This window comes from Alosa alosa, chromosome 13, assembly GCF_017589495.1.
Source record: "Alosa alosa isolate M-15738 ecotype Scorff River chromosome 13, AALO_Geno_1.1, whole genome shotgun sequence".
Taxonomy (NCBI): Eukaryota; Metazoa; Chordata; class Actinopteri; order Clupeiformes; family Clupeidae; genus Alosa; species Alosa alosa.
The window spans coordinates 33190282-33204476 of record NC_063201.1 but is presented as its reverse complement, the minus strand read 5'-3'; the positions used below and the strand labels follow the sequence as shown (position 1 = coordinate 33204476).

At 40.7% G+C, this 14195-nt stretch overlaps 1 protein-coding gene across 1 annotated transcript in view; it reads right to left on the bottom strand.

Annotated features, from left to right (window-relative positions):
* st14 (ST14 transmembrane serine protease matriptase) overlaps nucleotides 1–14195 on the bottom strand; it is a 114152-nt gene that overhangs the window by 32400 nt on the left and 67557 nt on the right. The window contains exons 13-15 of the mRNA XM_048260097.1: nucleotides 8952–9059; nucleotides 5687–5800; nucleotides 4895–5014 (exon numbers count right to left, since the gene is read on the bottom strand). Coding sequence (XP_048116054.1) covers nucleotides 4895–5014; nucleotides 5687–5800; nucleotides 8952–9059 — 342 coding nt within the window. The remainder of the gene's footprint in view (nucleotides 1–4894; nucleotides 5015–5686; nucleotides 5801–8951; nucleotides 9060–14195) is intronic.

Here is a 14195-nt window from a genome sequence, read left to right as displayed (position 1 = left end):
AATAACGAACAGTCCCTAATTGATTAATAGCCTAGGCCTACACCAGCAATTGTTGAACATTGACCTGTACAGGACATTGACAGTAGCCCAGCCTAACAAGCAAATGTTGCAAAATACATCAAAAGACGCCAATTAATCAGAAATAAATCATGTAATCTGCATCGCTTTATTTAACAAACTGCAAGCAACAAGAGCATTGAGTTCGCTGTAAGGCCAAACCCAAGAGCAAAGCCTATCTGTTAAGGCAGTCGATATAACGAGCTGTGTGCCTGGAAAGACGATAGATGGCGGCTCTGGTCATCCCATACCCTCCCCACTTCCTGTAGCCTACCATTATGAAGGCCTGTAGCCTAAAACGACTCGTTGCCGTTTTGTGACATTAAGCTTTTTCACGTTAAGCCCCCTCCCCATCCCCTTCTTTCACAAGCAGTGGGGAGCGGGGCACAAAGTAACACTTTTGGTAGACAAAGGAGGGTTCTCCGCTCTTCTGTCGTTTGGCCACAATCCGTTGCAACCAGGCCAGGACAGATATTTTAGAGAGGAGGAGAGGCCGGGGCAGCTCAGATGTCTTCTTAATTTTCTTTATTCTTCAGTAAAAGGTGCAGAACATTATTAAACTTTGACTAACATTTCGATGTGTCGATGTTTTGACTAACTAACATCGAAGCGTTAGTCAAAGTTTAATAATGTTCTGCACCTTTACTAAAGAATAAAGAAAATTAAGAAGACATCTGAGCTGCACCGGGCGTCTCTCTAACACTTTTGGCTTTGGCTAAATATTTCTAAAATCATTTGAGTTTCACTAGTCACATGTTTTAACAAGCAACACTTGTTATTGAACTAATAACAGGCGTGTGTCGAAAATTGACTTTATTTTCCATAATGGAGAAATAACATATGCAGAGTCTAACCAAGGTCAATCTTGCCAAAAAGATCTCAAACCTGAAAACACATGAGGCAAAAAGTGCAAAACATCACAAAACTAACTAAACTAACACGCATATTTTTGTATTGCAATCATTGTAGCCTACAGTTGTAACAGCGTAACAGTCGTTTTACTCCCCGGATCGCTCATTATAAAGAACGTTTAACGTGTCCCAAAAACAGCTATCAATTAATCACCAAACGTCTTATAAACAAGTATTGCCAGGAGCAACACCTTGCAAAAAATGATAACAGGCCTAGGCCTTTATATGGCTCTGGTCCTGCCTAGATTCGAACTCAGAACTACCTGAAAGTTGCAGACCTGTTCTGGAAATACGTGCATTAACCCACTCGACCGTCCAGACAACGCTATCTGCTTGAGTAGGCCTATTGGGTAGGACTGTAGCCTACACTGGTTGCTGTGGCACAGTCTTGAGTGACCGAATTCGTTTTTCTTTGTCATATGAATGCTGTCATTTTGTTAACATTACTGTTAAGGAGATGCTGTAGGCAAAGTCTATATTTCAACCTCTTTAGTGTAGTAAAAAAATCAGAACTATTCACAAGGTTTCTGGGCAGCATATTTATGTTCTGTTAGCAAGCTTAACTTCTCATGACTACCGACAAAGTAGCCTACTGCCAGCTGACAAAGCTCTCATTTTAAAACATTACTGAGAGACAGACACTGTACAATCAAGAAATCTTGCCACTGAATCCAAAACTATGTTTAACATTATGTACAAGGCTTAGGCTACAGTGGACTAGCATGTTGCAGGGGCTGCTAAAAACACAGAGAAACGCACTGAAAACTTCGCCAATCACAGCCCTTGCTGTCGAATCGCCCGTCTGGTTCGACCGTGGAACTCCACAGCGGACTATGCTGCCCCCAAGCGGCTGCAGTTGTACTTACATTTCACCATTCACCATGGTCGTGAATGAAGTGTCAATTTTTAACTGGGACCCACTGTAGCATTGGCTAACTAGCACCAGATTTCTGAGTGCAGGGGACAAGCCGAGGTGAGACATACGTTCACACTCGGTATCATGTTTCAACACACTTTAGGTCAATATCACACCGGAATTCTCCTTTAACGAGAGCAAGACTGAGTTAATTGTCTTTGGCAAAACCTCTCCGGCCTTCTCCACCAATGCCCTGGGCCCCATTGCCTCTAACATCAGGCCCTCTCTCAGAAATCTGGGCGTGATTTTTGACAGCAAATTCAAGTTTGAACAGCAGGTCAGTGCAGTAGTTAGGAAGAGCTTTTTCCACCTCAGAACCCTAGCTAAGACCAAAGCCTACCTGCCCCAGAGCGATCTTGAGAGAGTCATCCATGCCTTCATCACTTCACAACTGGACTACTGTAATGCTCTCTATACTGGCATTGATCAATCCCAGCTCTGCCGCCTGCAGTTGGTTCAGAACTCAGCCGCCCGACTCCTCACCTGCACTAAAAAACGTGAACATATCACCCCAGTTCTGGCTTCACTCCACTGGCTCCCCATCCGCTACCGCATCAATTTCAAACTCCTCTTGACTGTATACAAATCTCTCCATGGTCTGGCCCAACTGACCAACTGTGGCTGGAAGAACCCAGGGCGAGGCTGAAAACTAAGCAGCCCATCAGACCTGTACAGTAGATTTGTCCAAAAAAAGGCAGAATCTATTTTATCAGCAAATGGTCATCCACTTCACTCTGAGTTTCAGTTGCTACCTTCTAATGCTAGCTTCATATTCCCTGCAGTTACAACCAATAGATATAGACATTTGTTTGTTCCCAGTGCCATTTCTCTATTGAACTCAGATTTTGGAGCTCTGGGCTGACATCATGGTGTTTTTGGTGCACAGTGTGAGATATGATTTCTTGCTGTATGAAGGTACTCCATGGAGAGCAGAAAGTGTTTCCTGTTTTTATTGTATTTTATTTATTTATTTATTTATTTATTTTTTTGCCTGTATACACACTGCACTGCTTATCTGCATGTATGTTTTCTTCACCCATTGGGTGTTCATGTTGTCATGTTGTACTTTTTGTCCCATGTTGTCTACTGTATGGATGTCTTGCTGCAAACCAAATCGCCCTTAGGGGACAATAAAAGCTTTAAGTAAAGTAAAGTATAGTTTAAGTTATCAGTCAAATAATTAAATTATCAAATTGTCAGTAATATGTTCACACGATATGTACAGTAGACTAACCAGATAGGCCTATCCCTCGCTAATCATCCACCCTCCTTATCCCGTTGTGCCACTTGTGCCGCTTCTTGGCATGGGTTTAACATTCTAAAAATTATGTATTACACTTTTATATTAATGGTAAGATACCTTACAAATAGAATTGATTGGCAAGCAGCTGCAGTTACTTCTGTTTGATGCGGTATTGATTGCCATTGGTTTGATAAAAAGCAACCTATCTACAATGAACAACGGTTATTACAGAATATGGTGGGGCATTGGTTCTCATCAGGAACTTGAAGTTTTGCTGGATGAGGTGAGCTTGCACAAGGTGACACTGTTTTACAGCTTTTGGAATAACTTGTGCAACAGCAACAAAAAAAGAGCTATGGAGCGACATGGACTAAACGGCTCTGCGGCCGGCGCCGTCTTTGATTCAATACAAGGACACGTTGGATCGCTGCCATAGTTTGGTCGCTTACTGGACACCACCATGCTTACCCATTTATAGATCTTAACCATTTAGAGGCAAATTCTTTGCCAGCTTTTAATTTAAAAAAATAAAAAAGTGATTGCCAATTTGAACGATTTAATGACATTACGAAATAGTAAATAATTACCACCATATTTGTTCTGATACCAAATAAAGTAAACTTCATAAATAGGCCTGTATCCATTGCAAACATATTAGTCTTAAAATGTCCATAATATAAAATCATCATTGAGCCACAACATTGTCAACATACTGTAGACCTACCATAGTTTGACTTGTACTGCGCTGCGCTGATTTCTAAAGACTGCTGCACAGTGGCGGCGACTAGCGTCTTGAGCTCAAACAACGCTAAGAAAGAGCTTACGAATGGTCCAGACCAACCTTACGAACGTGTGACTTACAGAAGATATACTTAGCGTACGAACGTGTCGGGAATCATGCCATAACGTTAAGAGAGATGTGAAGGAATAGGTTAAAAAAACGACTTAGCGATAAGAACATTTTGGGGAACCGGCCCCAAGAAATTTGCAGTTTGTCTTTGGACTACACTTGCAAAACCCGAAATGGACTGAGCTTAAATGGCTTCAGTTAGCCTGACGAGCTAGACCCACATTAAAATGTAGGGTCTGGGCACTCACCGTTGGCAGTGCTCAGTCCGAGGGGCAGGATAATTGGTTGTCCTTCAAATTCCCTCTGCATGCAATAGGACAGCGCTATGAGTCCCATGCGTTTCCCCACCAGCAGAGCTAGTTGGCTAGTTCAAACTTTTGCCAACTTATAAAAAGCTTAACTCGTGTCACGCTGTTCGCAAAAAGCAACATCCGTCTTCTTTGTTTTCAAGTAGCAGGGAATTCAAGCCAAACCGTTGCAACTCTGCCATCAATCATTCTGTTAAGCCCGCCTAACATCTCTATGCACGATTTGATTGACCTGATAGAAGTTTAATTTTTCCAGCTCATAAGCCAACAGAGAGTTGCTAGACTAGCCCTGGCAGCAAATATAATTTGCTGCCGCTAGGGCGTGTCTAGATTTCTAGGCTAAGCGTAGAGGGTATGCCGGTACGAACAGAATCTTCATAACAAGGAGTCTGAATTCTCCCCTTGGGAAATACTCTGTTTACAGACTCTTCCTTGGATCTGCAGCTAGAACTTTTTAATGAGGTCTTTCATAGAATTGGGCCTAATCTGTGCTGTTAGTGAATTTTTATTTCACTTCAGCTTAGGGATACACATTGAGGCAAAACAAGAATTTGCATTTGTGCAAAGGTGTCAAGAGAAAAGTACACAGTGAACGGTTCTCTGACTTACTGCATCCCTCCTCATCAGATCCATCGGCGCAATCCTTGTCGTGGTCACACTCAGCATTTATCTTGTTCACACAGGTGCCGTCTTGACACTTGAAAGTGAAGTCTGTGCAAATCCCTGAGGCTGTAGGAGTAATTTATACTGTCAATATGAGAACCTACAAAAGGATTAAAACAGTTCCCTCAAAAAGACGTTATAAAGTAATACAGTAAAACAATAAATTGTTGAGAACAGTGAATTCCAAAGCATGCACGTTCAGAAAAAAGCAGCAAGTGCAACATTGTGGGGAAAGTACTTCATGCTGCAGGTTCTCAGTAGGGATGCTCGATTATAAAAAAATTATACGCTTATTTTGTATTAAGATTATTGAGCATGTGTATAACTTGACTTTGAAAACATCCTGCATTAATTGAATTAAAAAAGCCTAACAGTGGATTTCTGAGACTTAATAAAAGCTTAACTCGCGTCACACTGTTCGCCAACAGCAACATTATCTTATTTGTTTTCAAGTAGCAGGGAATTCAAACCAAACTGTTGCAAGCCCGCCTAACGACTCTATACACGATTTGATTGGCCTGATAGAAGTTCTCACACGCCAACGGAGAGTTGCTAGACTAGCCCTGGCAGCAAATGTAATTTGCTGCTGCTAGGGTGCGTCTAGATTTCTAGGCTAGAAACAAACATGTTTTATGGCAGTTTTATGACAATGCACGGAACTCTCATTTTTCAACAAAGGAAAGGTAAAAATGGGTTTCCATTCTATGTCATCTTTAATTTCAAAAATACTTCACTCACATTCTTTACAGGATGCTTCATCACTACTGTCTTCGCAGTCTTTCTTGCCATCACAAACGCCACTCTGCTGAATGCAGGTACCATCACCACATCGTACCTCGCCCTTACCACAGCCTGGAGAAATTAGACAATTTTTCCTTTTACATTTATTTATATATAATTGCTGCACATTTCCTTAAGCATCTTAAAATAAAATACAGCAGGTAAAGCTGCATCTAATTACATTAGTTCTGGTACACTCACAATGGAATAAGAGGAACAACAAAAAACAAGGCATGAGGATAAAACAATAAACAAGATTTCAGCAAACTGAAAACATCTCTGCTTATGACAGTGATAGAGGCAAGGCAAGCAAAGTTTATTAAAAGCTCATTCCATGTTAATTCAATAATGTTTTGGGGAATCCCATACACATCCCATACAAAAATGTTATCCATGAGGCACCCTGCATTTTAAAAACAAAATCAGGCCAAAACTGTTTTAAATAGGGTACAGCCAGTTTCCTGAGGAGAGAGGTGTGTGAATTTGTGTGGATCTCTCTTAATTATTCTTCAAATTTTAAAGTCCATGGGCCCTATCATGACAGTCAAAAGCGCATCGTCACTCGTCAAAAGCTTATTCAAATTTAGTAGGATGTCCAGTCCACATTGGGAGAGTTTTCGTTATCAAACGTCGAGCGCATGGCGCAACAAGGTGTTCCTAGGTTTTTTAATCAGTCATGGGTGTGTTTGGGGTGTATAACATCATTTAAACCAATGAGAATGACATCTGTCATTCCCTTTAACAGCGCAAAGCGCGATGTCAAATAAATGCATTGGTATTTTGACATTCAACGACACATTTGAAGGAGGCTGCTTGCGAGACCGTATGGAATAGTCATTCCACTAAACCATGCTTTACTAAAACCTAGTATAGCCTTCACGCATTTGCACTCCTCTATTATTTGAACCCATTGACAAAGTGAAACTAAGTTCACCATGGTGTCAGTCAACGACAAGAGAGTTATATGCAGTTACTTTCACTATTGACTGACAATGGGTTACCATCGAAAACATAGGCTGGAAAAAGCAACACTTACCCTAATATTGCTCAAATGATTATCCTGCAGAGGAGTTGCTTATATCTCGTGACAGTGCGTCTTCAGCTGTGCTCCATACGTGTCTCTCTCCTCTCCCCTAATCACTTTTAACCGTCATTACCAATTTGCAAATGATGCTGAATAACTACTCATCATGAGATGTACAGTATTTCGTAATATCTTTATTCTAATTATGTTTCCTATTGTAATCGTGCAATTTGTAATGTTTTGCTTGGACGTGGCTGGTGTGCGTTCATGGATGATAGGTGCACCCGCCAATATGACTGTTGACAATGCGCTCTTAAAATAACATATAAACAACTCGCCATAGACTTCTGACCAGGCGTAGCGATTTTTAGACAATACGCTAAGCCACTCCCTAAGTTGTTAATTGCCACACCCCTGGGCGCATTGTTTAAAAATTAAACGTGCAAAATAAGGAATTAAACTTCGCGCCGGGTGGAAAACGAGTTTTACGCCATGCGGCAGTGTGCAAAATACAGCCCCATATCTCAAAACTGAACCACCTAGCAGGCTCAGACCTTTCATGCTAGTACATAAGTATAGGATAAAAACAAAACAATTGATCCAAATGCTGCCCCTCAAAGATGACTAGAATTTAATTTGATATTTATTTATGACTATACAGTAGGCTGTTGATTTTTTCCTTACAGTGATACCAAAAAAGTGTTGGGGTTTAAAAAATGGCCCACTCAAATTCCAATCAAAATCCAATTTCACCAAACCCTACAGCGATGTGGAAATATAATTACTTTTCTTTATTATTCTACAATGCCCCTTCTTTATCAATACATAAACTTACTTTAATTTCCCATTCTAAATATGGGCCAAATTCACCAAGTGTGAATAATTATCATATGTGCATAATCTAAGACCATGTTTTTAGTTTCAGTGGAAGCAGCAGTTTTTCTTTTGGGGTGCCAAACAGAACCTACAATGACCTATAATGGTTTCCCAAACATAGACTTTACCTGGGCCCAGGTAAATTAATGGTCACCCAAGTATAATTGGCGATGCATTTTAATTTTTTTTCCTATTTGTGTGTACGATGTAGCGATACTAGGAAGGTATCATGATGCCCTCCCGTAAAAAAAAATGATACAATGCCCGACGTTTCGGGATAAAATAGGTTTATTCCACTGTATTAAAGAGTAACACGGTTGTAGCAGCACAGCTGTTACATGTACACTGAAGACAATAAGGCCTTGACTGGAGCTAAGAATGGTTTGTATATCAAACCTATCATGACCAGATTTACCCCATCCAGCAGGTCTCAGGTCAGCTCTTTGCCTCTGATGAAAATTTAGGCAAATTGGCAAAGTTTTGTAAAAGCACTCAGTATCACAATGTAACAACTATATGTAGGTACCCACAAATACATAATGCAAGTATGTTGTTACACAGGTTGTACCACTGTACCTAATTAGGTTGGTACACTGTAACAGCGACACATTAAAATAAAGTGTTACCGAACATGCTAAGCCAGCATCTCACAGACAGACATCCCAACCTTTTTAAAGAGTTCAAAGAACGGCAGGTTAACATGATCAATGCCAGGCTTATTCGCTCAGTTATAGGCTATATATATATAGCCTATATATAGGCCTAGCCAAAGTGAAATAAGTGAGGTTTATTCTGTGATTAAGCAAACCTTCCTTTTTCACTGAATTTTGACGAGGCATAACGACTGTGATCATAGTGTGATGAAATGCAATGTTCACGCTAGTTAACTTGCACACAATCTATTTACTTTTTCGGTGCATCATGTATCATGGCATGTAGCCTGCATTTCTTCAATAATTATTTCCTTGATATAGGATAGGCTACCCGAAATGTGCACAGTAAAGTCCATAGCCTACCACATAAGTGTACTGAGTCCTAATAGCAGCTATAGCCTAGTTAGGCTATGTGGTAACAAATACATACACAGGAAAAGAACACAATTAGACAAAACGTGACTTATTTTTGTGGAAAAAATGTGCTGGACTGGGCGGCGGTCATATTTTGTACCGCTCTGCGGTACATCAAGTTATATACCAATGTCAGTTATTCTTCTTATTTCTTTTTATGAGTGTTTATTAGAGTAGCATCTGTTCAAATATCCACTGCCATAAATGAAAGAGGAAAAGTTAACATAAGGAAAAGAAACCCATTAAGAAGACTTACTGCACTGCAACTCATCACTGTTGTCTCCACAGTCATTGACCCTGTCACATACCCAGTATTTCGGCTTGCACATTCCATTGGCACAGGCAAATTGATCCTGTTCACAGTCTGATCAATAAAATGCATTGTTATTATTAGTAGTCTGTTCACAATCACACATGCACGCACAAGTACCAACAGGAAAAACAGCACAGTCTGTATATGCAAGCTACTTGATTGTGAAATTATATGCAGAAAATTATGTGCCAAGAAAACAACATGTGCGAACAGCCTGCAGCCTATAGCAAAAGGAAATAAAATGAGTGTGTATTGTAGTATTGTAAGGGTATAATGGGAATGTACATATACTGTACATGTACTGTACATTCACTTTGCAACACTGTGCTGTGCTGTGCAACAGAGCTATCAGAACTCTGTTGTTAACATCCAGAATAAAGAACTATTCTTTCGCAAGCCAGCCTCAAGTTTTACCTGCTTTAAAGTACATTGGATCAACTCGGTCAACGGTGTCTCCATTTGGAATTAAGGAGACCTTTTTCAATAGCATTCTTCAGAGGAAAACAAGTGTTGCCAGAAGCACCCAGTTTTGTTGCTACACACACTTTTTAATTTCTATAGATTTTTTTAATTTCTAAGATATTTTATCTTATTATTTTTATTATTATTATTATTATTTTATGTAAAGCACTTTGGTGCAATGCTATTGCTTTGAAATGTGCTATATAAATAAATTTGACTTGACTTGACTATAGGTAGTGAAAAATTGCTAAATTTAAAGCCTGAGGGCCCTATCATGACAGTCTAAAGCGCATTGTCATAAGCTTATTCAAATTTGGTAGGATGTCCAGTCCACATTGAGAGTGTTTTCGTTATCAAACGTTGAGCGCATGGCACAAGGTGTTCCTAGGTTTCTTAATCAGTCATGGGTGTGTTTGGGGCATAACATTATTTAAACCAATGAGAATGACATCTGTCACACTCGCCGATATGACTGACAATGCGCTCTTAAAATAACATATAAACAACTCGCCATAGACTTCTGACCAGGTTTCTCTTGGTCAGTAGCGTAATGCGCTTTAGGTGGTGTTCAATAGCGATTTTTAGATAATGCGCTAGGCCACTCCCTAGGTTGTTAATTGCCACACCCCTGGGCGTATTGTTTAAAAAAATAAACATGCAAAATAAGAAAATAAACCTTGCGCCGGGTGGAAAACTAGTTTTACACCATGCGCCAGGGTGCAAAATAGGGCCCTTAAACCAGGGGCGGAGCTTGAGGGGGTGCGGGAGGTGCGGCACGCCGCCGGCCCGGACCCGCAGGGGCCCGGTGCGAGGGCGCCCCTCCCCCACCTCCGGGTAAGGTGGGACGGCCCTCTCCCACGGCACAAGGCCGGGGAGCTAAGATCATGCAAACGGTTTCTGTGGAAATGCATGGATTCCAGTTGCTGCTACTGGAAGAAACTGGAATCCATGCATTTCCACTGAATTATTTTTGGAATCTGATCCCTTATCATTCCTGTTCATTCTTACTCGTTGCTCGACTTATCGTGACAAAATTCAAGATGGCTGCTAAGCTAAACTTTGTGAAGATACTGTCTGCATAAATCGTCTTGTAAGTAAACTACCAGTGCTTTTTCAAAGTTCTCAATGTCTCGTTTTAAATGTCAGGGCCCTCAGAAGTCTACCAATGAAGTGTGGAGATACATTGAGCCCCGTAAATGGTGTAAAACAGTGATTTATTTGCATGGCTAGCCCGATGCCGAAGCACCACCATTGAAAAAGCTGTTGGTAGCATCGGCTAACTAGCGCCAGATTTTGGAGTGCAGGGGACAATCCGAGATGGGCTTTGAGACATACGTTCACACTCGGTATCATGTTTCAACACACTTTAGGTCAATATCACACCGGAATTCTCCTTTAACATAGCATACACAGTAACCTATGGTAGCAACCTATATAGTCATAGAACCCAGACAGATTTGTTGAGCTCATGCCATGATAAAGTCTCTTAAATGACAACATAATATTTTAAGTCATCATAATGTAACCCACAGGGAAAATAAATATGCGGATATAAAGTTAAATAGATAAATAGATAAGTTAATAAATATGCTAATACTTAAATATGTAAAACTACATTCAATATTTAAATAGTTGTTGAGAACTTTCAAGAGTTTATTTGTAGGCACTCTAACCCATAGAACATTAAGACTGGCTTACAGCCAATCACAGTTCATACAGGGGTCCCCGGGTTTTTGAGTAGTGCGCGAGCGTTGGAATAATAAGACGCCCTGGGAGTAACGTTAGTCAGGCTGACTACAGGTGAAAGGACCCAGATGTGATGAGATTATTTTGTAAATAAGCTATTTTTTTTGGTATGCCAGTTGTCTATTCGGGAACTGTGTGTAACGAGTAACGAGTTTGTTTGTTTTGTAATAGTGTAAAAACAAAAAGTCTCATAAGTTAAGGGCTATAGTCGTGTGTAGATAAGTGGCGTTGCTAGCAAGCTAAGTAAGCTAGCCAGCTAACGAATGAGTTCTGTTTAGCTGCTAAGTGTCTGCTGTTCACTCGACGACGGTGAAGGAAAACCAGATAGCGGTTTAGGCTACCGAGTGCCTTATACCTCCTCTGGCAACGTTGGACGTCTCACTCTCACTCCCTCTTTGCTGGATGTTTTCCCCCGCTGTTGTCCTGTCACTACCTCGGGTCTGTGGAGCCTCATTGCCGGCGCGAGCTAACGTTGTTGGAGGTATCGTTACCCTTTTTGTTTTCAGGCTCAGCTGGGACATTCTAAAACGCTTAACGTGAAAAAGCTTAATGTGGCTTAAGGTAGGAAAACAACGATGAATCATTGTTTAGGTACATTGAATTGCGTTAAGCTTTTTCCTTTCAGGCCTCAATGAAGCAGAAACGCTTAATGTTAGATAACGTCCATAATAATTGGACTTTGGGTTTGACATTTTGACAGTTTTATGTGCTTATTAGGAGCAATATGAAAGAGAAGTTTGGTGATCATTGATCGTTGATTAGGTACATTAAACCACGTTAAGCCTTTTTCTCGCCATATGCGCCAATGAAGAAGAAAACGTTAATGTGAGATATCTTCTATACCATATTTTCCGGACTATAAGTCGCATTTTTTTTTCATAGTTTGGCTGGTCCTGCGACTTATAGTCAGGTGCAACTTATATATGAAAAAATATATAATTGAACATGTTTTTAAATGTTAATTTATATTAACTGACATGAACCCTACGTGAAACATTACGTCTACAGCCGCGAGAGAGCACTCTCAAATGCACAAGTCCTGTGCACTTTCAGTCAGAGATTAGTGCTTGCACTACGCCTGAAACACACGTGCATACCTAAATCGTCAAATTATGGCAGGGATTCTATTTATAGCCGGGCCTCAGATTTGGACAAATAAAAGCCAGTATAATGTTGTTTCAATTTAACTCATAAAAGAGCTCTTCTTAATATTTTATATTGTTGGTTGGTATTGTTGCCAATGAAAAGTCATTTACTGTACACCATGAGTCTCCAACACGTTGCTCTCATTGCTCTCAAGCTAGTCGCATGCTGCACACTTCTGAGCTAGAGGCTGAAGCCTACATTTAAACACAATTGTTGCTGCCAGGCATCAGCCTATGAATTTTATAAAAAAGTAAATCATGCATAATTTAAAAAATAACTACATTTAGGCTATCTTAGACATTTTTGGCTATATGGAATAAGGTTTCCCTTGCAGCACAGCACACGAATGAATGAAAACGCGGATACCTTATCTCGCAATAAGTGGATGGCAATCGAAATTCCCGACACTATGAAACTTAATAGTAAGCCATTAAAAACCCCACAGATTTCAGTGGTCATCAGTCCCGATATTTAGCAATATAATCAACAGTCCAAACGTAAATTAAATCTCAAATTAAACATCTGCTTTTGATAGCCTACCCATGCCGCTCCAAACGAAAAGTAGGCCTATGTCTCACAATAAAACGCAAGAAATAAAGGACTATATTATAGCTGACTCGAATACAAGCCATGGCCAAATAAAGGTGCTGTGCTTTGCTAAATTTGAGGATTTACGAGTCTCCTAAACATCCCTCACCTGTTATCTAGACATGCATGAAAACATTTGAAAACAAAACGCACTGCCATGTAATATTTGATCACTGTTTTGCTACTAATTATCTTTCACGTAATGAATACGCACAGAAAGTGAAAGTAAGCCTAATGTGCACTCCGTGTCTGTAGCTGTCTGTTTACGTCCGCAATCGAACGTCAAATAGAGAAGTCATCCATGTTCTCTACGTTATAGCCTAGGCGGTCATGCTTCTGTATTTGCAAGATTCCTGACGGTTCCTGATCGCTAAATGTTGGTTTTCCTTTCCTGTCGATAGCGGTTGATGTTGAAGCACCTAGGCTATAATTTGACTTCAGCGGTGACAAATCCTGCTGAGAGAGAGCAACAAAAGAGAGGCACCCCCAAAGTGGTCCTGCGCGCGTGTGTGTGTCTCTGCATGGGGTTCAATTGAAGTCAGAGTTGGTCCGTCAATAGTCCCGCATTCAGGCCGCTCCATTATTATATTAATGTCAGACAGGGTACAGGGTAAAATGTGTGGGAATCTCTCACATTATGATGGCTAGATTTGCGGGACTTTTATTATTATGCTCAATACTAAGTAATAATTTATTCAAATACCCGCAATTCAGCTGGAATTTAGACCCTTTTAAATGTGCATCTTTTTTTCTCTCGCTCTCTCGGAGGTGGCCAGGCAAGCAATTGTTCTGCTGCATGCCAGCCTGTGCCAATATATCGTACAAAATGATTGATTGCATTCTCCACATTTTTAGCTAAATTTTCATGTACCATATCAGCATTTGAGTTCAGTGATTTTTTTTGTAAATTGCTTTACAATTAGCGTCGGGCCTTGTCAGCAGCCTTCGGCTTGCCTCTTGCCACTATTCACTCCTTCTTCATTAACATTCCCTGTAGAATTCTCAACATTCTCATGATTTCCGGTTGCTGAGAGGACGCTGGCGTGTTTGTCGCCGCTTCTCGCATCCGACCTTTCCATCTCTCCTGGCTGTTCAAACTACTAACGTTATATTGGAATTCTCCTACCGTGGATGCTCCAACGTGGATGGCCTGGTCCCATCTCGGCTGGCTGCTGTACTGCTTTGACAAAGTACAAACATCTCGTCGGAGGGCTACAGCCGCGGCTCGTTCACCGGCTTGTCATC